This window comes from Astatotilapia calliptera, chromosome 6, assembly GCF_964374335.1.
Source record: "Astatotilapia calliptera chromosome 6, fAstCal68.1, whole genome shotgun sequence".
NCBI lineage: Eukaryota > Metazoa > Chordata > Actinopteri > Cichliformes > Cichlidae > Astatotilapia > Astatotilapia calliptera.
The window spans coordinates 19,904,712-19,931,715 of record NC_137427.1 but is presented as its reverse complement, the minus strand read 5'-3'; the positions used below and the strand labels follow the sequence as shown (position 1 = coordinate 19,931,715).

Sequence of the window (27,004 nt, the reverse complement as noted above, 5' to 3'; positions counted from 1 at the left end):
TGATCCATGACTAAGCATGCAAACACAATAGCCACACAAGGTTTCCAGTTCACCCTAATGTAAAAAATGAAGGTGGGGTTGTGTTAAAATATGTTTCTCAGTCATTGCAGACATCTTGCTCTCCCTGCTTATCCGGATTCTGAAAAAAGTAATATGCTTCTTGTTTAAATAAGGTTTTATATGCACTGGTATCTACTAACTCCCCCTCCCTTTCCAAACGCCTTCGATGCTTGTTTCCTGCGGGGGAAGACGGCGGGTATGCGTGCCGCGCTGAAATGGTAGCGCTGTGTAGGACGACTGCTGTGTTCCTTCGGATTACCCCCCACCCCCCTATCCACCCCTGTGGCCAGTCACGTGCTCTAATGTTGTGATGTGGACATTAATGTGCTCTCTGTGCAGAGGAGTTTTTTTTGTTTCCTGTTCTCATGCTGTCCTCCCATAGGTGCCCAGCGTGAGAAGAGGTCTCTTTTCTTCCTCTTGTACTTTTTCCCATTGTTGTGTAATTTTTCAGTGTTTTCTCTGCAACGCTGCCGATCTCCGACTGTATTCCCATGTGATATCTTTGTTGTGTGTGTAAGTCTGGGGGGGGGGGGGGGGGGGGGGTACTATTCCTCTGCGGGGCAACCTGCATATGGCCAATAAAGCATTCATTCAATTCAATTCAATTCAATTCAACAGTTGCCAAAGTACAGTAAAGTTACACTCACGTAATCTTTTTACTTTTAAGCACTTGTTTGACCCATGGAGCATTGGGGTCCAGACAAATCTTTTGCCCCTCCTTCTTGAGAGTAGCACTGCAGGATCGAAGACAGATACGAGACGGCAGATATATGCATATGGTTCAAGTGTTTTATGAGGGCAAATCAATAGAAATACTTACATAATCTCAGTGCTTTTGCAGTAGGAGTTTGCAGGGTAAATCTCCACGGTGCTTATGAAACGTCCAATTGGCCTTTTCTCCTTAAAGAGGCATTGGCATCTAGGACTGATACCTGAGGCTTTTAGATAAGTTAGAGAATGATTTTAGTGTCTGGAGACAAACAAGGTAAGGCAAGCATCTATTGCAGGTTAAAATTCACATGCACGTGACAAAAATGAAAATTCTGTTGCTGCCATTAGGTGTCAAATGCACATTTCTGAGCAATAAATGTTTTGTATTTTCATCAGTTGTTCAGCTATACTTACCTCCATGGATAGTCAGGAAAACCAGGAGTGCTACAACGATGGTAGACATTTCTTCTGCAACTGACTGTAAACTAAACTATCTAAGAGATACGATATATATCTGAAGAATATGATTAGTGAGTAGACTATCAGCTCAGCCCTCTTCTTTGAAAGATTGTGATGAAGTCTGCTCTGCAGACCCCCTTTCTCTCTTTGCTCCCTCTTTCCAATGAACTCTTTTTTTCTCCCCCCCTCAATAAAAAAAAATGAGAGCACAGAATAAGAATCACATAAGAAATACATGCTGCAGCAGCAGGCTTTTGGCAAGGAAATACCTGGACTCTGTCCCAAGATAAGTACATCGCAAGAGAACTGATTTCCATGGAAAAAGGTTTTTTTTTCTTAAACCTCTTAAAGCCTTGTGCCAGTAAATGGTACTAACAAGTTATCTGGAATATGGATATCTGTGCCAAACCAAAGACTTTGTATTTGTCTTTCTTGTCTTTGTATAATTTGTGTTGCATATATGCATAAATAAACATAGATCATAACAGTTTCCCTCTATAAACATAAATAAAACTAGCACAAACCTGTTAATATTCAGCCAGATATATGTGTGAAGGCTTTGCAGATACCAACTTTTCAAACAGAAGGTGCTTATGACAAGCCAGCAGGCTTGCCCTGGCATGACATTAAAGTCAGAGGGATGCGATTTCACATGTGAAATTGTACTTCGGGACCATCCCCCAACAGATATCCAAGATTAAAGTATTCATTGTTTATGGGTGAGAGGTTGTACAATTCTTTATTTGTTAAACATCCTGACGTTTTTCAGACTATCCAGGGGATGTTTACATTTGAGTCTCAATGGAGGCAAGTTATATTGTAAAACTTCATCCCATCAGCTTGCAGAACGCAAACAATGAACAATTGGCCAACAGCAAGGAAATGATTCAGTCCTTGTTTTCCCAGTTCAGGTTTTTAAGTCTTACCATGAACCTCATGGTAATTTGGGGCTTTTAATGATTTCTTTGAACTGTTATTTTTTCAGGGTGGAATGCTTTGGACGCCATATATCTTTAATTACTTTAAAATTCCAGAATTGGGTGTATAGGATTTTAGATTTTTTTTCTTTGGGGGGGGGGGAGAGGGGGGGGGGGTTCTCTAATCCACACAGGCTCAAATATATACATACACCCCCACTAATAATTGGTTAAATTTTTCCAAGTTGCACCTTACCAGGTGCTTTTGTGTCCAAGTTTTAAACTATCTGGGTTTTGATTTGAGGTGAAGAATCTTGGAGGTAGTCTTTCTCCTTTATTACTTCATCTAGTTTGTTGTACCAGCTTTAAGCCTTGGTGGTTCCTGGGGTGTTTCTGAACATGCTAACTAATCATCTCTTGTATTCTTCCAGACTTTGAAAAAGTGATGACATATCAGAATAACTTGTACTTATGCACTACTGTTTGAACTGATGATGGAGAGATCTGCAGTTGTTGGCTCCAAGAGACCTTCCCAACTTATCCTTTTCCGGTTTTATTCAGTTCTTTTTACTTTCCCAATGTTGTGTTGGTCAACCAAATAGGTCCTGTCAAACAAATCCATTTTTAATGCTGGCAAACAGAAACTACAAGTCGCATTTAATCATAATCACTAATCACAAGTTAATAGGCATTGTCCTTGTCAATTTGAAAGACACTGTTGCACTTTCAGCGCCACTTATTAAAATATTTAAGTGAGTGTATGTATATGTTTGATCCTGAATAATTCTGACTCTGTGTGTGTAACCGACCCAGAGTTTGGGCCGGTAAAACAGATTAAATGTTCCTGCAAAACAGGGAAATGATGAGACAGAGACGACTGGTGAAGTTTCTCTTTGCCTCGCTTCTGCCATATTTATTTATACAATCACATGTATTTTTAATTTGCAGCATCACCATTCTCTATATACAACAGAAATAACAGTAAAACCGTCTGTGTGTTCAAGCTGCAATACCACGATCTTTACATGGGAAACAAGAATACTTCATCATTTACTCGGTTATTCTCTCTGAATGACAATTCAAAACAATATGAAATGCATGTTCAAATACATTTTTACCTCTCTTTAACTTTTAACCCAAATACCTATGTATTCTGATTGTTTTAACCAACATACCAGTGCTTGGTCTTAAATCAATTTAGCTTAGTGGCTCACAAATACATGAAAGAGTCATGTGTATGTCGACAGGCTTAGCTTTAGCTTTAACATTCTCAAAATCACTTTTCAGAACCAGTAAACAGTCGTTTTTCACTGCCAACAGCAGATTAACATTCATATTCACAATATCAGGACACAACAAGGAGCTTATTCAGCTAAACGACCCGAAATAAGTGAAGAAAGGAAACCAAAATGGCGCCCGCGGCTGGCTGGGCTTTGGCATTTTTTCAGTCCTTCTACTTCATAAAACGTAACCAATAACAGCGTTTACCCGCTGATTTATACCCCCACATTTAGCTATGTTTCTTATCAATATTTTACAACCGTTTTACTATAGTTTTACCGGTTACAAACCTGCAAAACAGGGAAATGATGAGACAGAGACGACTGGTGAAGTTTCTCTTTGCCTCGCTTCTGCCATATTGGAGAGGAGGACCTATGACCTCGCTATTCTGTCTCACTGAACAATGCGCCACCCGGAGGCTGGGGGGTGCAACTACCTCATTACACATGGTTCACTTCGGTGACAAGTCTCTCTTTCTTTTAACAAGTACTACTCCTGATGTGACCACACATTAGTGTGTCACACGCTCCCTGACAAATGGAAATGGCTCCTGACATTCAAAAATACAAACATTTTCAAAAGTAATACAGTCAAATACTCAACATGGCATATGTGCAGGGTAAGTATATGGCCCAACTGGATACACAAGATGCAAACCCTGGGCTAAATGGTACAAAAGGTGTTAGTGTCCATGGCTGGTATGGAAAGAATGGCGCAGCTAGTGCAGATACTATGGCCTGTGGCTGTAGAGCCGGTTCTCCCAGTGACTCATAAGTAAACACTTGTCTAGGTCTCCTTTCTCGGGCTGACCTTCTTAACTCAGTCTGTGGGTCACCTGCTGGTATCTGTGGTAGCGCTTGGCCAGGTAAAGTGGACCTTTCACATCCTTCTTCCAGACAATTTGGCTGTGCCTGTACCTCAGGGACAGGGGGCATCTGACTGTCTATTCCTGTCTGTTCATGTTCGCTGGAGGTTCTTTCTCTTTCACTGTCTCTAGTTGGTAACTGGAAGCGGTTCCTTTGGTCCTCAGGGCTTTGGCTTGTTGGGGGTACGCCAGATTGACTATAATGGACGTCTCTTTCAACATGTCTAGCCTCTCTGGGGAACCTAAACCAGTACCCTCCTGCATCCTCATCAGATTCTGAGTCACTAGAATCGCTTTTCTGTCTGTTTTGTTCACTTAACTCCGCTTCTCTCTGTCTAATCGGTTTCTTAGGTGCCTGCTCAGATCTCGGAGGCGGAGCCTCAACTGGGAGGTCGTTAACCAGTAATAGGAGGTTACGGTGTAGGACCCTGGTTTTACTTCCATCACTGCCCTCCGAATAGACTGCATAAACTGGATTATCACCTATTTGCCCTTTAACCAAATAAATGGTTTTCTCCCAGTAAGATCGCAGCTTCCCTGGTCCCCCACGTTCACTGCAGTTCCTTACGAGGACCCTATCACCAGGCTGTAACACTACACCCCTCAGCTTTTTATCATAGAAAGACTTGTTTTTGATACTAGACAACCTACTTTTTTCACTGGCTATCCTGTACGCTTCTGTCATTCTTTTCGCCCACCTGTCTGTGTAGCTTTTGTGTGACATTATCTGCTTCTCCCCAACTAGACCAAATAAAATGTCTACAGGAAGGCGCGGGTGATGCCCAAACAGTAGAAAATGGGGGGAAAAACCTGTGGATTCATGGCGCGTACAGTTGTAAGCGTGAACTATGTGTGGCAAATGATCCTTCCAATTCCCCTTTTCTTTTTCACCTAACGTTCTTAACATTTGTAAAAGTGTCCTGTTAAACCTCTCGGCAGGATTACCTTGAGGATGATATGGGGATGTTCTCGAGTGTCCAGTACCTGATTTCTCCCTCAGTGTCTTGAAAAGTTCATTTTCAAACTCGCGCCCTTGGTCGTGGTGAAGTCGTGCTGGGTACCCAAAGCGCGGAATGAACTCTCCAAAGATTCGCTCAGCTGCTGTCTTCCCAGACTTGTTTTTGGTAGGGTACGCCTGGGCAAACCTGGTGAAGTGGTCCACGACGACAAGAATGTATTCATATCCCCCCCGGCTGGGCTCCAGGTGGAGATAGTCGATGCAGACCAGGTCCAAAGGCGAGGTGGATGTGATGGTGCCCATTGGAGCACGTACTTGGGTTGTTGGCTTCTTGCTAATGATACATCGGCACTTCCTGGTAACATAGCTTTCTATGTCCCGTTTCATGTACGGCCAGTAGAACCTCTCTCTCACCAGTGCCAGTACTCTCTCTGTGCCGATATGTCCCATGTTATCATGCAGGTGCTTTAACACCGTCTCTTTGTACTTTGCAGGGAGGATTAGTTGTTGCCTTTCACCTGTCTGTCTATACATCAGTCCGTTTTTGAAATGTAATTTGTCCCACTCCTGCAACATTTTCCTCGTTGTTTTAGTCACTGTGTTTCTGATGTCATTTGTTAAGACTGTCATTTTCTCCTTTAGCCTCATTATTTCTCCAACCGTTTTGTCTTCTCTTTGTGCTTGAGCTAGCTCATCTTGGTCGATTGCAGGGAAAACTGGATGTGGCTCCCGGGCTGCATTTTCAGCGATAGTTAGGGCAGCAATCCATGCAACATCACTTTCTCGAGCTGCTCTAGCTCCACCCCAGGCTGCTTGGACCACCTCAGGTGATAACTCTTCAGTGCACTCACCCACATACATGTCAATGTTAAGAGGGAGACGGGACAATGTGTCAGCATCAACATTGGCCCGGCCAGGCCTGTATTTGATCTCAAAGTGAAAGTCTGACAGTTCCCCGACCCAGCGATGGCCCACGGCATTAAGCTTGGCAGTACTCATAACGTAGGTCAATGGATTATTATCTGTATAGACGGTAAAGTGTGGAGCATAGTACAGATAGTCTCTAAAACGCTCACACACTGCCCATTTAAGTGCCAGAAATTCTAGCTTGCCGCTATGGAGACAATAATTCTTTTCTGCTGGTGACAATGTCCTGGACCCATACGCTATTACCCGTAATTTTCCATCCTGGCGCTGGTAAAGAACAGCACCGAGGCCCTGTTCTGAGGCATCTGTGTGGAGGCAGAACGGTGAGTTAAAATCTGGGTAGGCCAAAACTGGGGGACTCGTAAGCATGGTAATTAGCTGTTCAAGTACATGCTGGTGTTCACTAGTCCATTCAACGGGGGCCTTGGATGACAACTGGGGACCTTTAGTCTTCAGTTGGCGCGATGGGAAGGTTGGCATGTCCGGTTTTACTTTTAACAGTTCATAGATAGGTTTTGCAATCCTCGAAAAGTCTTGGACGTAGCTTCTGTAGTAGCTTAAGAAGCCAAGTAGACGCCTTATATCACCAACTGTTTGAGGTGTCTTAGTTTTTAGGGATTCTACGGCCTCTAAGTCTTTTGGATCAATCCTTACCCCTTCTGCAGATACAAGGCGGCCAACATACCTTACTTCTTTGCGAAACAGTTCGCATTTTTCGGGTCTTAGTTTTACTCCGTGCCTCTGGAGTGCTCTTAAAACTTGTCTCACACCCTCAACATGCTCTTCAAATGTTGGTGCATAGCATAAGATGTCGTCCAGGTATGGGATACAACAATTGTCCCTGAGCGAATCTAACATCTCCTCCATGCTTCTTTGAAAAGCCGCAGGTGCATTGGAGAGGCCGAAGGGTATTCGTATCCACTCATAAAGACCCCAGGGGGTGACGAAGGCTGTGAGGTGACGTGAGCCCTCCGCCATGAAGCCCTGGTGGTACGCCTTTCCCTGATCAAGGATACTGAACCATGAATGCCCCCCCAGAGTGTCGGTCAGGTCTTGGATCCGAGGAAGAGGGTGTTTATCCGGAATGGTCTTCTGATTCAGCAGACGGTAGTCTATACAAAGGCGTAACGAGCCGTCTTTTTTTCGGACACAGACGACTGGAGCAGCATACGGTGACCTGGATTTAACAATCCACCCCTTGGCCAGGAGGTCCTGAATGTACTCCTTCACTTCGGAGAACAAAGGCTTTGGGACAGAGGAATAGGCCCTCTGCACTGGGATGTCATCTTTGAGGTTGAGTGACATGTGCAAACTAGGAATACAACCAATGTCATGAGCATCTTTAGCGAAAGCGCCTGACTCCTCCCATAACATCTTTTCCACAATGTCTTGCTGCTGTTTCTCAAGATGGCCTAGATCTACTGGTGGCTGCCACAAAGTTCTAGGGGAACCTGTCTCTGCCTGACAAACAGTAGTTGCCTCTACTTTAGCGTCGTTTTCAATGGGTGAATCTGTCTCTATCACCTTCTTAATTGCCTGGACGCTACCAATAGCAGTCTTTCTTGTTAGAACAATGTCATGTCTAGTGTGGTTTTCTACAGGCACAGCTACATAAGGTAGTTTGCCGGGCTGGATCTCTAAGAGTCCCTCTCCTAATCCTAACTGCTGCAACTGGACAGAACTCTCTTCAGGCTCAAACAAGACTAAACGTTCACTTGGGTCAAGCTGTGGTGGGACTTTACACTTTACCCAGGTTGTGCTGCCAGCAGGAATTACTGTGTCTCTGTAACCCACCCTCAAGCGCCCCTGAGATGTGTTCTCCTGATGTGTCTGGATGAAATGTACCATTCCCTGTGCTTCATCGACTGGAATAGACAGTGCACCCCCAAGTAGCTTAGCTAAGTTAGAAGCAGCCTGTGCTGGGCTTCCCTGGATTAACACTTCCACCACATTGAACCCTATGAGTGGTGTGTCTAAGGGCACTGAGCTAATTAGAAACGGCACGTTCATGGAAAGCTCTGGGTCTTCATTGCCTGGCAAATTTACAGTTAATATTACCCACCCATCAAATGGAAGAGATTCCCCATTAACTGCATAAATCTTTGGCACTTTCCCATAGTCAGTTAACTCTATGAGCTCTGCTATCGGACGAACATTGACATCTGGAATGTATTTATTTTTCCAAGCTCGGTCTATCAAGCTAACCTGAGCCCCTGTATCTACAAGAGCGGTCACAGTTAACCCATTAAGAAGGCATTTTGTTGTTGCTTTTTTTCCTATTAGTCTTACTATTGGCTCTCTGTTGCTTACAGCGGTTTTTAGTGGCTCATTTTTGCTCTTCTTGGATTTCTGTCTCTTGAGTTTAGCTTGGTGCACTTTGGTGTTGTCACATGATTCAGTCTCTGTGTCAAAGTGGGACTCCGATGTTGTCCCGGTCACCGCTGGTCCCTCCGCAGCAACCGGCCCTCGTTTCCCGGCTGCTTTGGACGTTTGAGGCAGCCAATTGCTCTATGGCCCTCTTCGCCGCATGAGAAGCAGTGGTTACAATTTTTAGAGCCCACCTGTGAACATGTAGAACATGCATAAAGTCTCTCAGTCTTTGTTGCAGCTGGTCTAGCTGTACTGCTAGAAGACTCTTTCTTCATTTTTTCTGCGAGTGAATCTACTACTCTAGTGAGTGCATCAATCTTCTCTTCCAGTTGCTTTACTGTGTCGGCTGTTGACTTTTGATCTGCAACCTCTCTCTTTGTTAGTTTGACTTTCCCCTCATCCACATGGGCAACATGAGCACTGAACTGTTTTGCTCGGGGTGTGGAACCTAATCTCCGGTGACGCTCAGATTCTTCACTGGTCACTTTCATTGCATGTTTCAGAATCATCTCATCTGTCACTGACTGGTTCGCCAGCAAGGGCTTCAGCTCTCTTCTAATATCATTGTCCTTATGTCCGATCCCCTGATAAACTGTGTGCAAGAAGACACCTTGAACTGTTTCTGGGGTATATTTAATCTCAGAATCAGTCTTTTTGGACTCAAAAAGAACTCTTTGTTTTAGGCCAATTATGCGGTAGAGAAATTGTTGTGTTGTTTCATTTTCTCTCTGTTTGGCACAAATCAGTTCCTGGAACAGCTCTGTACTACTCCTTTCTCCAAGATGGGACTGCAGGAATCCTTTTAACCCGGCAACTGTCATGTCATCTTTATTAACTAACATGTCCTTGAAACTGCCTGGTTTAATTATTTTTAACACCCCTCTAACAATCTCAGATTCTGTAAAATTCTCTTTTAGACCCTCCTCTATCTGCCTACACACACTGTTGTAGCTGATGTCTGACATGTGATCTCCTACTTGGCCTCCCTGAACCTTGAACTCACGTCTCGGAAGATAAGGTAGGTCTTTGAGGGAAACTACAGGGCCTGGGGGAGGTCTAACATTACTTTGTGAGGTGAGTTGTTCTTGAGCTTGCTGTAGTGCAGGAGTTTTTACTAAACCTTGCAATGTCCTACCAACCTTCTCATAGTCCGAAATCATTTTAAGGAGTTCTTCTTGTGGGATGTTAAGGCTAGAGTTAGACTGATCCATGTTTACTTGAGCTGCATTGAACTGGCTGGGCTCTGAGGTAGGGTGGGGTGCACGCTCTGGCGTCCGTGTTTCCACATCTGTCTCCACGGCACTGGTCTGGTTGTCGGTAGGATTCAGAAGTTCATCTACCATGTCCTTTAGCGCTAACAATTCCCCCATCCCACTGTCCTCAGCTTCTAACATTGCCTTGCTGTAGATGAAGGAGTTGATGTACTCGAAGCTTCCTTCTGCATCATCACTTGACAGCTCTGACAGATCCTTGCCTGGTACTGGACCCACCTTTGCAGCAATCTCAAAAAGCTGATCCGGCATCAGCGCGAAAAGGCCCTTCCTGATGTCCCACACCAGGCTCTTCCTTACGCCGTCAGCCATGATGTCCTCCTCGTTGCTCTGCGATGGGTAGTTCTAAACTGGATCTTCCCTCTGTAGTGGATAGCAGCTCCTCCGCTTTACACCAACTCTCCTTGGACCATCAGCTCCGCAGCAGGTCTTATGGATGTGTGAGGATCAGCTCCATTGATGATGTGGAACCAATCCCCGTACGGGCCACCAAGAATCTGTAACCGACCCAGAGTTTGGGCCGGTAAAACAGATTAAATGTTCCTGCAAAACAGGGAAATGATGAGACAGAGACGACTGGTGAAGTTTCTCTTTGCCTCGCTTCTGCCATATTTATTTATACAATCACATGTATTTTTAATTTGCAGCATCACCATTCTCTATATACAACAGAAATAACAGTAAAACCGTCTGTGTGTTCAAGCTGCAATACCACGATCTTTACATGGGAAACAAGAATACTTCATCATTTACTCGGTTATTCTCTCTGAATGACAATTCAAAACAATATGAAATGCATGTTCAAATACATTTTTACCTCTCTTTAACTTTTAACCCAAATACCTATGTATTCTGATTGTTTTAACCAACATACCAGTGCTTGGTCTTAAATCAATTTAGCTTAGTGGCTCACAAATACATGAAAGAGTCATGTGTATGTCGACAGGCTTAGCTTTAGCTTTAACATTCTCAAAATCACTTTTCAGAACCAGTAAACAGTCGTTTTTCACTGCCAACAGCAGATTAACATTCATATTCACAATATCAGGACACAACAAGGAGCTTATTCAGCTAAACGACCCGAAATAAGTGAAGAAAGGAAACCAAAATGGCGCCCGCGGCTGGCTGGGCTTTGGCATTTTTTCAGTCCTTCTACTTCATAAAACGTAACCAATAACAGCGTTTACCCGCTGATTTATACCCCCACATTTAGCTATGTTTCTTATCAATATTTTACAACCGTTTTACTATAGTTTTACCGGTTACAAACCTGCAAAACAGGGAAATGATGAGACAGAGACGACTGGTGAAGTTTCTCTTTGCCTCGCTTCTGCCATATTGGAGAGGAGGACCTATGACCTCGCTATTCTGTCTCACTGAACAATGCGCCACCCGGAGGCTGGGGGGTGCAACTACCTCATTACACATGGTTCACTTCGGTGACAAGTCTCTCTTTCTTTTAACAAGTACTACTCCTGATGTGACCACACATTAGTGTGTCACATGTGGACTGGAGAAAATCAGAAAATAAATTCAAACTTGTTCAATCAAAAATTTTTTAGTAATTAAATATGTACACTGTACAATCACTCCACGCTGGAAAAAGAACAGTTCAAAGAAATCCTTGTTGCCATGACATTCATGTCCATGATGCGTGTATATACACACACTGTATATACTGTGTGTATATATCTTTGAGTCTATGAACAGGAAATAGATTTCCTGCATGTTGTCTTGACTTCTTTCCAAAATATTTCATCTTTCTACATTGCTTTAACAGTGAAAAGGTGCAATGTCAGCATCTATGCATTTAATATACATGTCTACTATACTGATAAAATAACAGTTTAACTTTTTACTGTATTACACATTTTCAGCATAAATGGAAATACAGTGTTGACAGTAAAAACAGTCTGCACAATTCTAAAGAACTTAAAAGTCAATATTTGGTTTAGGTAAGGTAAACCTTTATTCTTCACACGACCTCAACTTGCTTAGGCAAGCTTCCTTGCTATTTCTTTTCGTTAATGAAATGACTACAGGCTTCTTGAAGGACATTCAAAGCTCTTCTTTGGATGTTAGCTGCCTTCTTTAAAAGTCTCTGTCAAGGTAATCCCACACTGCTTAAATCATGTTGAAGTCTGGCTTTTCAACCCATGACAGATTATGTTCCATTGTGTGTTTTCTATTCAGTGCCTTTTGTGCATCAATAATGTTTTGACAGTGACGGTGATCACTGACACAGCAATCAGATGAGTTCCAGATGTTAGTGAATGATGGTTTATAATCTGATGTTACTTTTTTGCATTCATAATTAAATGAATTTTGACAAGATTCCCAAACCATGACAAATCTTTCAGCAAGTTTTAGCAGTGGCTGTTGACACTCACTTCACAAGACCTGTTGCCACTGAGTTTGAGTCCGTTCTTGTTTATTTTGGCACAGCATATTAGCCTTTTCTTCCCGGTTCCCCTCCTTAAAAATGGCTTTTTAACTGCCACACTCCCACTGAAACAATTTCTGATGAGACCTCAGGGAATAGAAGGGACAGATATATCTTGCATTCCCTTTGTCTTTTTTTTTTTCGTGATTTCTTCCTCTATTTCTTTAGGGCATGGCTTTCAGTTACTGTTTATCTGCAGTAGATATGTGTAGTTTTTTAGACCTGGCATGTTTTGTCCTCCACTTAACAAATTTCCTTAATTTTTTGGTGACACTCTCAGCACACTCTAACAGCACACTGAGATATGCCCCAAACCAACTAAAGTCACAGAGCAGGGTCAGTGGATGCTTAGGTGCATAGTACATGATGAGAGAGTTTGGCGTATGTTACGTTTCGGTGTTGTCAGTGTGTTGTTTTTGGCGTGACTGTTATGTGTTTCCTGTTTTACTTTGAAAGTCTGTGTTATCTTAGTGTTTTCAGTTTACGTTTCCCTGTCTCGTCAGGTCTAATTTGCCCCAGCTGTGTTTCCCTCCTGTGGTCCATTCCCTGATTGCTCCTTCTAGGTATTTAAACCCTGTGTTTCAGTGTGTCATGGTCGCGATCTCCCCCGTGTTGTAAATAGTTTGGTGTTTTGGTGTAAATAAATAGTCTGTTGTAAATAGCTGTGAATGGGTTTGTTAATATTTTCGTTTGAGACACCTTCGTTTTGGGATTTTGGTGGAGAGCTTTAGTTTTTTTCTCGTGTGTCTTTTTCTTATTTTTATTTTCATACGTTGCACGCCGGTTGCCTAGGCCGGGGTGTAACATATGGGGGCTCGTCCGGGATTGCCTTCGCTGGGGGGGTCCGAGGACCGCCCCAGCCTTCATTCGCCTTCGCTGGAGGGTCCGAGGGACCGCTCCAGCCTTCGTCGTCTGCTGGAGGGTCAGTGGGACCGCTCCAGCCTTCATCAGCTTCGTCCGTCTTCGCTGGAGGGTAAAAGAAGTTGACTTGCCTGCACAGAGTCCTGACCTCAACCTGACTGAACACCTTTTGGATGAATTAAAGAGTGGGAGCCAGGCCTTCTCCTCCAACTTCCTTGTCTGACCTCACAAACGCACTTGTGGAACGATGGTCAAAAATTTTCATAAACACAAATAAATTAAACCTTGTGGAATTAAAAATGGGATGCCTCTCAAGTTCATATGTGTGTGAAGGCAGATGAGTGAATAGTTTTGGCAATATACATTTAGTGAATGTGGAGGTGATTGGAGTTGTTTTAATGTTTGAAAATATCTATTTTTTATTATATACTTCACTTAGAATGTGGTAATCTGTAAATGAAAACACACAATTGGTGGGAAAATCAGTGAGCTACATAAAGTTGAAGGTTTACAGACGTTCCTACTATTCATTCTGAGGAAACATGACCATATATGTCATTTTTAAGCACAGTTCATCCCACCCCAGTTGTTGTCAAATCTCAATGAATGTGCCTGCTACCAGCATGCACCAGCATGGCAGCAAGTACTGTAATTCAAGTAGATAGTGAGATGATTCACAAGGACGCAAAAACTGGAATGCTTGCATAAAAGTTAGTAGAGTTTATTCTCACCTCTTAGATACCTACACTAAATGGCACTGCAGTTTCATCCAATATTTGTTTTGTCATTTCAAACCTGGCCATTGTGAGTTGACAGTGTGAGTCATCTTTTAACAATAATTCCAAAATAGGTGTTAAAAATAGTTCATCATTTTCATTATCCACCTAAAATGGTCTGATTTCATTTATTCCATTTAGGGGAATTTCTTTGCTTCAACTTCTAGCTTTAGGTTCAAGATGGGCCAACATGAGGTTGTGGAAGTTTTGTTTTGTGAAACATGCTGTTAGGAAAAATTTTGTTATACTTCCTCTTAATTAAAAGTCTAGTTCCTGTATTTTGTGTGTGTGTGTGTGTGTGTGTGTGTACATGTTTAAACATCTTTGTGATGGCAGAAAATTAAAGCATTATGCCAATGAGATGTCCTCACTAATATACGAAAGTACGCTCCTTAAAATAGGTTTTGCTTTGCAAAATGAAATCTTGCATATAACAGTAGAAATATTTTTTTTCTTTGTTGTGTGCAGGAAATATGAAATACTTTAAATGCACAGAACTCAAACTCAAGCAATAGACAGTGTTTGGTCACTCATATATGTATAAATATTTCTTTAGGGGAATTTCATGGAGCCAGATGATGTAAACTGTCATTTGATTTCTAACATTTGCTGGTGGTCACATGCCGGATATCATCTTTTCTTCACATGTCTCACTACATATGTTAGTTTTAATTTCAGCATCGTAATGGTTAACTTAAAAACTTTCCATTGAGGTCCATCACATGCTCTGTGTTTAACCATAACTGCTTTCCCTTTCTATATAGCGAAGGTGGGTGTGACCACAAAGGGACCATCGGTTAATAGGTTTATAGACCTTTGGTCATTGCATCCAATTTTTCCAAAAATCAATTTTAAAAAACAAAACAAAACAGAAAAAAAATTCATTACAACTAATATGGAAATATCTGTGCCTTTAAATGACAGACTTTTGCCCTCTGAAAGAAAAAAAATCTTTAGTCAGCATTAATTTGTTAAGTGAAGCAACAGTTAAAGTCTTTTTCTCTTGCTCAGACTTCCTTCTGCTTCGGGAGAATGATTGAATCGACGTCATGTCAGCAGACATGTTTGAGCTAGATGAGATTGCATCAGACTCAAGTCCAATAACAACGTTTGGCAGCTCACCCACTGTTGCTTCAGGAAATATCAATCGCATAAGTAATAAACTGACGATCGTGCCTTCCAAAATGACACCAATGTAATCTAGGGTGCATAAACGCCAAAGGTTCAGTGTCATCAGTTCTGGGAAAGGATTTTAAGATAAGATAAGATAAGATAGAACTTTATTAATCCCTCGGGTGGGTTCCTCTGGGAAATTCGACTTCCAAAAAAAGCACAGCAACGACCGAAGTTACAGTTACAGAACTGTTATATATATATATATATATATATATATATACACACACACACACACACACACACACACACACACACACACACACACACATATATAAATACAGAGACAAATATAAATAAAATATACAAAGGGGATAAATAGAATAAATAGGAATAAAAAATAAAAATACAAGTGAATTGCACATTTCAAGTATTGAGTCTATTGCACTGTTGACTATTTTCTGTCTCTTTTTAACATATATGCATTTTTTTTTACTATAATGCATTTATGGCATGTGTACATGATCAACATATTCACAGTATACCCACTGTTGAAATACAGCAGGTATTTAGCTTTTCTTCTTAAGGACTGAGTGAAATTAAGTTGGCAGTTAATTACTGAGGAGGCAATTACCATCTCATATGGAAAAGAAATGAAATTCTTTAAGAATAAAAAATACTGTAGCTCTTATAAGACTTGATGAGCGAATGTGATACTACATTTTACTTAGGAATTTAGCCACTTTTGCATTTTTCCCCATTTTCACTTTGTTTTCTATGAAAACTATGCAAATAGGTAACTTTCATGATGACTGAGTATGTGAGAGACATGCCAACAAACGGAGGCTAACATTCATCAACCAGTCATTCAAAAATTACATTCAGGTGTAAATTATATTATATCTGTGAATCAGTCACCACTTGGTCAATCTTTAAGCTTCGTGCAAGAGCTGGTGCAATACAGGAATGCAGACGTAGTTGGTTAATGAAAAAAAAAAAAAAATCTGAAGCATTCCTGTGGCATCAGTCGATTATCACAGAGTTTTAGTCACAGTGTTTTTCCACAAAGGTGATATATGTGACAAATCTTGATAAATCAGACTATTAGAGCTCTCAGTGTGAATTCCCACACCGGGTCTGAAAGTCCACTCTTGCGCAATCTGCAAGAAGTGAGTCATTTTCAGTTGGCTTTAAAAGCTGAGCCTCTTCAGGGATAGAGTCAAACAGCAGAGCAGCTGAACTGAGAGAAGAGAGGGGACCGGGAGCTGAAAGAAAGACAAACAGACTAGAAGAAAAAACAAACAGCTGTTGTAGATTAGCGCTTCAGGCTTCATCAGCTTTCAGAAGAACATTGTTATTTTTCGTTGTTAGTTTTTACAGAATTTCTAAAAGGCAAAATGATAAGCAACAGAATCATTGTCAGCTCCATCGTGGTGCTTTTGACCCTGCTGGCCACCTGTGAAGGTATGTTTTTTTTTTGTCATTTAATGGCTTAATTTAGCAGTAACAAGCAATTTTATTCATGCTATCCTTTTTCATTGCATTAAATGTTTTCAGCATGCACTTTGTGACCATGTGCAACTGCTTTCTTCTTACAGGCATGGGAGTGGAACTGCACTGCCGTTGCATTCAGACAGAAAGCAAACCTATTGGCCGCCACATCGAGAAGGTGGAGTTGATTCTTCCCAACTCCCACTGCGAGGAGACGGAGATCATGTAAGAGCCAAAGTCTTCTTTCCATCTCAGTAGTGATAATTTTGCTTGATTTTGTCACTGTGATTTGTTGGCTTCAACACGAGTTCTCTATCTAAACTTTAGTTTTTTTTCACTGATTTGTGTTGCAGTGCCACACTGAAAAGGACAGGTGAAGAGGTTTGCCTTAATCCTGAGGCCCCCTGGGTCAAGAAAGTGATCAACAAGATCATGTCCAGGTAAGATTTTACCTAAAAGTATGCCAACACAGCAGTCTTTCTTTTAATAGGAAATAGAAACTAAGAAATTATCAAACAATGTTAAAATCCACTTTTGACACACAAATTAATTCTTCTTTACTGTTTCTTGTCCAAGCAGCAGACCCTGAGCTGAAGAACTGAAGCGACACAAGAGATGTGCTTCATGAACGAGCTGTTTTTTAACCAACAAAAATCACTGAAATCACCGTGTTCCTTTCACGAGATGAATGTCATCATATGCAACTAGCAGTACCATCGCCTGAAAACCTGTTAAAAATGACAGAATTTTGATTGAAGTGTTTGTATCAAACACCTTATTTTTTTACTTCAGTATATGTATTCTCCATGTATTCTCCTGTCATGAAGAAAGGGAGGCTACCTATTTCCCTGTGTGTATGTATTTATGTATTTATGATTATAAGTGCTTAATTTTTTTTCTGTATTTATGAAATAAAATGTCAAATAAAATGTCAAATTGAAATAGCTTGTTTGCCCTTTCTTACATTTTATATTGCAAAACTGACAATATCAATAATAGGAGCAGCCAGATATTGTAAATATTCTGTATGGAAAAACACCCATTCGATGATATAGTAACATATATGACATACATTACATATTTTAATAGATTGTTATTACTGATGCATATTGTGTCTAAGTAATTATTTACTGTTGTAACTAGTTATAGTGGACCTACATTAAGTAGTCCACTGATTCCCACTTATGGCATAATACATAATAATCAAGTAATTGGCTTTTTGTCAGACCATGACTAGTTTTTCCTCTTTGGTCCTAAAACTGTAATTTTAGAGGGAACATCTATTATTGATGAGAATGTCATGAGGCCATCTGTCATCTGAAATGTGACAAGGAGATCCACCGATACAATTTTTTCTTTTGTTGGGGTCACAAGACAAAATTACCTCAAAAGTTAATTGACTTCACAGGTATATGTGTTATAATCTGCTTTTCAGGGCATGCTCACTTTTGCCAAACCACATTCTTGCTTTTATCTTTGCCTTTCTACTGAACACATGTCCTTGGATTTTTCTTCCTGTTGTTATTATCTCACTGACCCAGAAGTTCCCATTTTTCATCAGCCCCTCCTGGTTTCTAATCTCTGCTGGCCTGCATGGTAAATGGCCTGTATTTGTATAGCGCTTTATTAGTCCTTAAGGACCCCAAAGCACTTTACACATCCAGTCATCCACCCATTCACACACACTGGTGATGGCTACATTGTAGCCACAGCCACCCTGGGGCGCACTGACAGAGGCGAGGCTGCCGGACACTCGCGCCACTGGGCCCTCTGACCACCACCAGTAGGCAGCGGGTGAAGTGTCTTGCCCAAGGACACAACGACCGAGACTGGAAACCTTCCGATTACAAGGTGAACTCCCAACTCTTGAGCCATGATCGCCCCGTGCATAACACTTCCTAATCAGCCCTGATTTCTTATTTTATTTTATTTTTTAATTCAATTTTTAATCAAACAAAGTGCATATTTCCCATAGCCATGTAGCCAATTCCAAAGAAGTGAAGTTGATTCCAAGTGTTGAACTAACACGTGGTATTTTTCACTAGAATTCTCAATAAGAGCAAAACAGATGTGGATGGAAGTGAAGGGCCAATAACAGGCTGAAAAAAGGAAAAGGGGTGGCCAAATCAATACATTCTTTTAAAGAAGGAAAGTACTGGTCACCTCAGTGACACCAAAAGGCCTGAAACCTGGCAGAATACAAATAAAATGGATGCTTTTGGTTATTACATACAAAGCCAGAGAGACTAACAAAGAAGCTGCAGCTAAAAGTGGCTGCAGCAAAGGCCAGGCCTAGCAGAGCATCTCACGGAATGAAACAAAACATCTGGAGATATCCATCTGTTCTAGGCTTCAGGCAAAAAGAGACTGCAAAGAATTTCATTTGAAGCATTGAAAACAATCTGTATATTAGTTTTTCCAGTTTCAGTGTTGGGATAGGCTATCTCTTAGGAGATAGTACAATCCTTGGCTCCTTCATACTTTGTGTTAGCATATACTTTGGAAAGGTAGTGAATATGAGTTGGATAAGTGAGAAGGAATGGTTGAATCAAAATGTGAACATACATAATGAGTACTGTAAAATTTTAGTTTCATATATCAAATACTTTTCATGATTTTTTAAAGATAACAACCCACTTTCAGGTCTCTTTTTCAAACATTGAAATGTCAGGCTATGTTTGAACGCGATTATCTTAAAACTATTAAAGATAAAGGTCTAACATTTTCACTGATGTACAACAAAATTTTGAGTGCTCTACACCAACTGTGCATGGAAAGAAAACATATAAATAACAAGACAGCAAGAATATGTAAAAAAGAGGAATATATATACAAAACAAGAGGAAGCCACACAGCAGAAAGGCATTAGAGGATAGTTTACAAAGTATTTGAAAGTAGTGTAATGGACTCGGTCTGAGTCTGTGTGTGAGTGACCTGAGTGATGAGGGTTACTCAGATCATGGCTCAGATTAGTGAGTGGGTGGCCAGGGGTGGGGTGTGGGGGGATAGTCTTTCCTGACATTATGAATGGTCCAAGGGAAGAAGCTGTTTGCCAGTGTTGAGGATTGGGACCTGATTGACCTTAGGCGCCATCCAGAGGGCAGCAGGTCAAACAGCTGTTGCGTGGGATGCACGGGGTCACCTGTGATGACCCTGGTTTTCCTGAAACAGCAGCTTCTGGGAGGTGCAGCCAATGACTCTTTTGGGTAGCAGCAGCTTCTGGTCCAGGTTATTCTTCCTCAAGGCACAGAGGAAGTGCAAACGCTGCAGGGCTTTCTTTACCTGGTGTTCTGGGTCCAGATGAGGTTGGTGGAGATGTGAGTACCCAAAAAACTGAAGGTGGAACTTCCACCTGTTTGGTTCTTTGCCTTATCTAACTGAATTTAGACCTTTTGGTGTGTTTATTACCATCTCAATAAACACGCCAAAGATCTAAATTCAGTGAATTTCTGGATTTGTTTGCCTAGTTACCTCTGTGGTTAAATAAATCATTATATTGCATTAGCTCTGCCATCTTTCCCCCATGTACCGTCAAGGCTGCTAGCAGCTAGTAGCATGTTAGCAGCCCTATAAATAGCATCTGTGCAGAGTAAACACAGAAAGCTTCCTTCTGGTTAGTTGTATGATTTGTTTGTGTCTGTTTAATACTAGAAGGCTGTTGCTTATCTTAAATCACAGCATGTGCATCTATCAGGATTGTTTTTGCTACTTGTTGCCCCCCATACTAAGACAGTGACTTCAGCAAATTCCACTTACAATATCTGAATCGAAGAGTGCAGTCCTAGGATCAGGTGTGATACTGTGCAGAACCCTCTAGCTCTGTATGCCTATGCAGGGCTTGTGTGGGATGTAAATAGTAGAGATGGACCGATCCGATATTACGTATCGGTATCGGTCCGATACTGACCTAAATGACTGGATCGGATATCGGAGAAAAATAAAAAATGTAATCCGATCCATTAAATATCACGAAAGCACCTCACAAAACTTGCAACACGCCGTAACTCACCTCAGAACGTTAGCACGTCGGCGCAGTATGCATCACGTGATAGAGCGGCTGTGGCATGCGGGACCTGTGGTCTGGATAGCATGTGGAGCTTCGCTAGCAACCCGGCATTTCATCTCCGACAAAGTTATCCCCGAGAGAAGTAAAGCAAGTGTGTAAGTCCATCTCTGAATGTTTGTAAAGCATTCCTGCGTTAAGCTTAACGAGCGACTGCCTCTTGCTCTCCGGCTGCTACTTCAATCGTGAAACTGCTTAATGATCAGCTGATCGGCTTTTCTGTCGCGAGTCCGTCTTTGTTTTTGGCCCACTTTGCACCAGAAAGAGGAAACCAGCGGCTGAACAACAGCAGCACGTTTAAGCTTGATAAGCTGTTGTTAGAATTTATTTAATATTACTTTCTACACCAGGATCTTTTTCTACGTAGCTGACGCTGGTAACTGTGCAGGGGCGGATCTAGCAAAGTTTAGCCAGGGGGGCCGATAGGGCATTAACTGGGAAAAGGGGGCACAAAGACATACTTTTCTTTCTTATTCTCATTTAAAATGTCTAGCTTTTAATAAATAATTATCTGACACACAAAGTTTTAATTTGATGTAAAATGAATAGAAGTCAATTACTGTATATAGTGACTATTAAGTCTAATATATATACCCTAGTAAGCTATAGTACTTTTTCCTTTGGGAAGGTACCATCTGTGCAGTCTGCAATTTTGTTGAAGAAAGATGTTGAATCTATTTAATATTTCTTGAAAAATAATTGATTTCTGTGCATTTTTTTTCACACTGCATCAAATTAAGGTTGATTACGTCGATTAAGCATCATGAGGTGGCGCGTGAGGGGTGGTTCCCTATTTTTTATTTATTTATTTTTGTTGTTGCTGGGAGTTGGAACCCTATTAGTTAGGTTGCTTAATATTTACGCTAAGTACTCTTTAAAATACCAGAATTAGTATTTTAGTATTTAGTATTTATTTATTTATTGTCATTGTCAAGAACAATGAAATTGCGTTTGGGGCTTCCATACAACCCAAAAAAAAGAAGAAAATAATAAATACCCCTTAAAACCCAAGTGTACATATTTAACCCAGTGTGACTCCAATGCAATAAGACAATCCTTAGCAATAATGTTCGTAGAAATTCAGACAAAGACCTGAGAAACATGACAAAATACAACAATGCAACCCATTCAATATTATTGTACTGTGAGATATGATATCAGATATGATAGTTATCTATTTAAGAAAGGGGGGGGGGGCAGGAGGGGGAAGAGAATAAAGATATGATGCACCAATGCAGACCAGTTCATTGCTATTAAGAAGTTGGATATGGTTATTGTCCGTGAGAGGGGGGGCAGAAAGTTCAGGAGCCTCACAGCCTGTGGATACAGGCTGTTGGCCAGTCTGGATGTTCTGACCTGTATAGACCTGTACCTTCTCCCTGAGGGCAGCAGATGGAAAAGGTGGCGGGCAGGGTGATGTTGGTCCCGCAGGATACTGTGCACCCTCCTCAGACAGCGAGTGGGGAAGATATTACTGATCTCTGGCAGACTTGTTCCAATAATTCTGCCAGCTTCTTTCACCACCCGCTGGAGTGCTTGCTGATCGGCCTTGGTGCAGCTGGGGAACCACACTAGAAATAGGGAGGATGGTGTAGGTCTAAGTTTATTATCCACAGGCTGTGAGGCTCCTGAACTCTCTGCCCCCCTCTCACGGACAATAACCATATCCAACTTCTTAATAGCAATGAACTGGTCTGCATTGGTGCATCATATCTTTATTCTCTTCCCCCTCCTGCCCCCCCCCCCCCCCCTTTCTTAAATAGATAACTATCATATCTGATATCATATCTCACAGTACAATAATATTGAATGGGTTGCATTGTTGTATTTTGTCATGTTTCTCAGGTCTTTGTCTGAATTTCTACGAACATTATTGCTAAGGATTGTCTTATTGCATTGGAGTCACACTGGGTTAAATATGTACACTTGGGTTTTAAGGGGTATTTATTATTTTCTTCTTTTTTTTGGGTTGTATGGAAGCCCCAAACGCAATTTCATTGTTCTTGACAATGACAATAAATAAATAAATACTAAATACTAAATTAGATTGATCAGTATTGCTGAACTATGAAATATTTTTTTTGTATACAGGTATAACAGAATAGCTTTAGTGTAGTTGTTGTTTTAAACTTGAGTATGAACTTGCAGACTTGCAAAATGCAGCAAGATATTTTAAAAAACAGTTTTGTTGATTAAAAAACACTATATCGGATTCATATCGGTATCGGCAGATATCCAAATTTATGATATCGGTATCGGTATCGGACATAAAAAAGTGGTATTGTGCCATCTCTAGTAAATAGAAACAAAATGCCAACCAACCATCAGCTTCACTTTCCTATAATCTGCCAGCACTGTCACAACTGTTTTGCCACTGATGCTTCACAATTAATCATCAATAAATCAAGAATGTAAATAAAACAGAAGAAGGGATGATTCAGTTTCTAGCTTATGTATGACCTTACATTTCATTTGCGCGATTTTTTAATTTCAGAAAGGTTTTGCAGACACGCCAAAAATACTCGTGCATCCAAATGCTGTTAATATTTACAACGTTACATTTATTAATGTTGTTATTTTTGTTTGCCAGTGGCTTGCGTGAGGATGCAGGCAAAGGGGCGGGACTGAGCGCACAGCCGGGGGTAGGTGCGGTAGTGCGGCGTACGATGCGTGCAGAAAGACAACACTTACAGCACAGGACACACAGGAGATAACCGACATACACACAAAATGCTGCGTCCACGAGCTGTAACAAGCCGCTGGATGTGAAGAAAATAAAGGACCGGCTGACGATAACGCCTCCAGATTGAGTACGCTCTAGCAGGCTGCGTTTCTGCCGCAGAAATCATTCCACTAAAGCTCTTGTCGATGCGCTTTAGCTCTGCATGAGTCCCTTCGTTTGGTTTGCAGGTTCAGAACAAAACCGGGCGGTGCTGACTGTGTGTGGTATATACAGTTTGTGAGTGCACCTTATCCGCGTCTCCGCACAGTCCTTGGCACCTCCTTCAGGATGGCGTTAACGATCTGCACGAGATTCACTGACGAATATCAGCTGTTCGAGGAGCTGGGGAAGTAAGGAAACGCGTTCTTCTTCCTTTTTGTTTCAATCATCTGGCATCATCCCTTTTGAAATGTCAGCTTGTTATGTAATAGGCCGCCTTGGTTTAGGGACGCGGATTTCAGGCTGAGTGTGTTTTTGTGAGTGTGCTTGTGCGCGCTGCTGATAAGTGCGGCGATGAAGCCTGATGCAGAGGGGTAAAACACTGATGTATATCATGCAGGCCTGTGCGATGGGATCCTATTTGTTTTAATCCAACATCTGAAGCCCTGCTTACGTTTTGTGCTTACGAAAGAAGACGCGTATGGAGCGTGTCGTCATCTGCCTCTATCCTGTGCAGTCTTTGATGCCTCGACCTTAGAGGTTCCACAGCAGGGCGAGGACCTTTTTTTTTCTTTGAAAAGCGAAACCAGGGAAAGATGCATTACTGTGGGTGAAAGCCTGAGATTTGCTAAAACACCCCTCCCTTTCTGCCTCGACCCCCCCCATTCCAAAGCCCTCCTCCTCCTCCTCCTCTTCCCTCGTGACAGAAATACACACTCAGTAATGCGACAGCAGACCATGTAGGCGAGATGGAGATGACACACTCCACAGCCAAGCAACCGAACCGTGATCACTCTTAGACCCAGGCAGGGAATTCCTCACCATTGAGAGAGAGAGAGCGAGAGGTGTGAAAGAAAGATCCACGTACCTGCATACCTGTGCACACATATGTATATGTTTTTAAGGTGGCTGGCTTGGTTTATATGAAAATATATGTGTGTGTATGTTTGTGGTCATGCAGCTGACTGACCTGCAGTCTGGTCGGCACCCAGTAGTCAGTGTACACAGTTCAAGATGTCTGAAACCAGCGTTGAATTTTACTGACAGCAAAAACTGTATAAGAATGTCCTCCCAGTAGCTCTCACCGAGTATTTTTACTGGAAGAGTTGATCACTGAAAGGAAACCTGGATTTCAAGTCTCCACCGAAGCCACAGCTCCCTTCAATTATGATCCTCTGCAGTATTCATCTTACACCATCTGGCATTAATAATGCACCCGTATTGCTTTCATATTACCATTTAACTCACTGATACTTTAAGCACAGTTTCACCCACACAGGCATTAGACATCTCTCTACTGTCTGTTTACAATACAATGATAGCGTTCCATTAGACAAGTTAGTAAAGGGAATATGGCAAAAAAACCCCACAACAACTCAGATTTGGCTGTTAAAGGACCACACGTGCCTGTCACAGTTTATCTATTGGACTGCATAAAAAAAAAAAAGTATGTATATCCCCTTCCTGTTCAAGCATCTTTTGCTGTGTAAGCCATCACAGAAAGGATTTAAGTTTGCTTTAATGTCTGTTAGTTTTAAGCTGCATATAAAGTATAACAGTCTGTTATTTTACACCCATGAATTGGATTTACATCGATTTTCAGGTAAAGAAAAAAAAAATTTAATATAAAAAATGGTGACGTCATTTGCAAAAAAGTGCGTTGTGATTGGGATGATTGGAATGATACATATAAACATTTCAGTTCAATAACAAAAATACATTTTAAATCAAAAGCACTATCCTGTCATTGATGGTAGAAGTCTTATATCCGTTTACTATCTTCTGTGAACTTCAGTGACATAGAAACTCCTATCTGAGCATTTCTTCACCAAGACAATTTTCATCTTTGTTAAGCATTTTTACATAGTTACACAATAAGATGGTCCATACCAGAGACCAACAGTATATTACATTTATATTTGGAACTATATATTTTGAAGAACCCAAAATATCATGGGAAAGTGTTCAGTGTTTAACCCAGAACCGCATTTCTGCTATTGCCTTTTATTTTCTCTGAATTTAGTAACTGCAGGCAGTTTCACTCTGCAGCTACTGTATATTTTGTCCCGCAGGACTGTATAGATGCACTTGACATATGCGTGCAATAGTGCCACGCGACTTAACCATACTGGACAGTCAACTAAAATTCTTATGTAACATGTCATGCTATGATCATTTCCTTCAACAAATCCCTATAAATTAGAGGTAAGCTTTAGTGGCAGGCTGCGCTCTCAAGAGGATGTTAGATAACATGTTTATGGTACACATCACTATATACTCAACAGCCAGTCATTAAACACACCAAAGACAAGAGTCAGCTCTTTCTTGTAAAACTGATTTCATCAAATCACATGATGTACAATTAGCACTAAATTAAGTGAAAGGCCAGAGTTCTTTTGAGATAATGGCTATTCTCAGCATCATCTTGGCAATACTTACTTACTTCTTACTGACTCTTACTGACGTCTCTGATGTTATATGGAATTAGACAGGAGGTTTGGTACGAAGGAGAACATTTTATTGTTAAGAAAAAGCATAGATAGACAGAGAAAAAGCTTGAGTAGCAAAGCCGCAGGCATGGCTGCAGTGCTGAGCAGATCTGAGGCAGGTGGACCACTCCTTGGCTGCATTTACAGATGAGAGATGCAGCACTCTGCTCCTCTCCTTCAAATATAGCTGACCTAGTTTTTTGATCTTCATACATGTGCCTGAAACTCCAGAGCAGCACGTGACTGAAACAAAAGAAGGCTAGTTGGCATGTCTGCAGGTGCTAACGGGTGTGACGGTTTAGGGAACGTGTACTGCAGGTGTGGTGTGTGAGAGTGAGTTACTGCTGCACCTAGACTTAGTACTACTAACTAATTTACATTGAAATTTCACTATTGTTTAATTAACTTAACTATAACGTCAGCTGGATTTTTAATAAAGCAAGATTATTTTAGTCAGATATATTTGCAGCCTTTTTCAGGGTATCTGGCTGACATTCATAGGCTCACTCAAGCTAGTCTTTTAAAATTAAGCTCAATTTTTCTGAACTTGTTTTGTTGTATGTTGACTGGTATGGATTATATCTCTTATTTTTACCTGTTGAGAATAAAAACCCTAAGTATTTTTGTGTGCATGTCCATTTTAGGGGCGCCTTCTCTGTGGTCAGGAGGTGCGTAAAGATCTCATCTGGTCAGGAGTATGCTGCCAAAATCATCAACACTAAGAAGCTATCTGCCAGAGGTAGGAACCACAAACATTTTCAAGCACATACAACAACACAAGCTGAAACATTCCCTGAGTGTTACTGACCTATGAGCTGAGCATTGCTCACTCTGAAACAGGCTTTAGGACACATGTTTGTGTGCATCTGATTAAACTCAGTGAGTGACTGACAGACAGTCACACAGAAGGGAAGAGACTCATCTGCATTTTGGATAGTTATGTTTTCTATGTTTGTAGAAAAAAACAACTGAATACGTGTCAAGTGATGTGTCATGCTGTAATTGTTCTGTTGCACTTTTTGTGATGTACAGTTCTCCCTCCTTTTATGGCTTTCATATTTGTCCTCT

General features: G+C 41.3%; 2 protein-coding genes across 15 annotated transcripts in view; both read left to right on the top strand.

The window, feature by feature from the left end:
- Positions 1-16,211: 16,211 nt before the first annotated feature.
- cxcl8a (chemokine (C-X-C motif) ligand 8a) lies at positions 16,212-17,445 on the top strand. 2 transcript variants are annotated; one of them, XM_026170899.2, is made up of 4 exons: positions 16,212-16,476; positions 16,611-16,728; positions 16,857-16,943; positions 17,083-17,445. In XM_026170899.2, exons 1-4 carry the CDS (start codon positions 16,410-16,412, stop codon positions 17,090-17,092), a joined length of 282 nt encoding a protein of 93 aa, XP_026026684.1. In that variant the 5' UTR covers positions 16,212-16,409; the 3' UTR covers positions 17,093-17,445. The 2 variants fall into 2 exon arrangements, with proteins under 2 accessions (XP_026026684.1, XP_026026682.1); XM_026170897.2 differs by having other exon boundaries at positions 16,222-16,476; positions 17,080-17,445.
- Positions 17,446-23,219: 5,774 nt separating this feature from the next.
- The window catches only part of camk2d2 (calcium/calmodulin-dependent protein kinase (CaM kinase) II delta 2), a 46,316-nt gene continuing 42,531 nt past the window's right edge, over positions 23,220-27,004 (top strand). For 12 of the 13 annotated variants that reach the window (XM_026170896.2, XM_026170890.2, XM_026170894.2 and 9 more), the window contains exons 1-2: positions 23,220-23,638; positions 26,581-26,675. In XM_026170896.2, coding sequence (XP_026026681.1) covers positions 23,577-23,638; positions 26,581-26,675 — 157 coding nt within the window. In that variant the 5' untranslated portion in view covers positions 23,220-23,576. The remainder of the gene's footprint in view (positions 23,639-26,580; positions 26,676-27,004) is intronic. The other variant, XM_080302921.1, reaches the window with a different exon arrangement.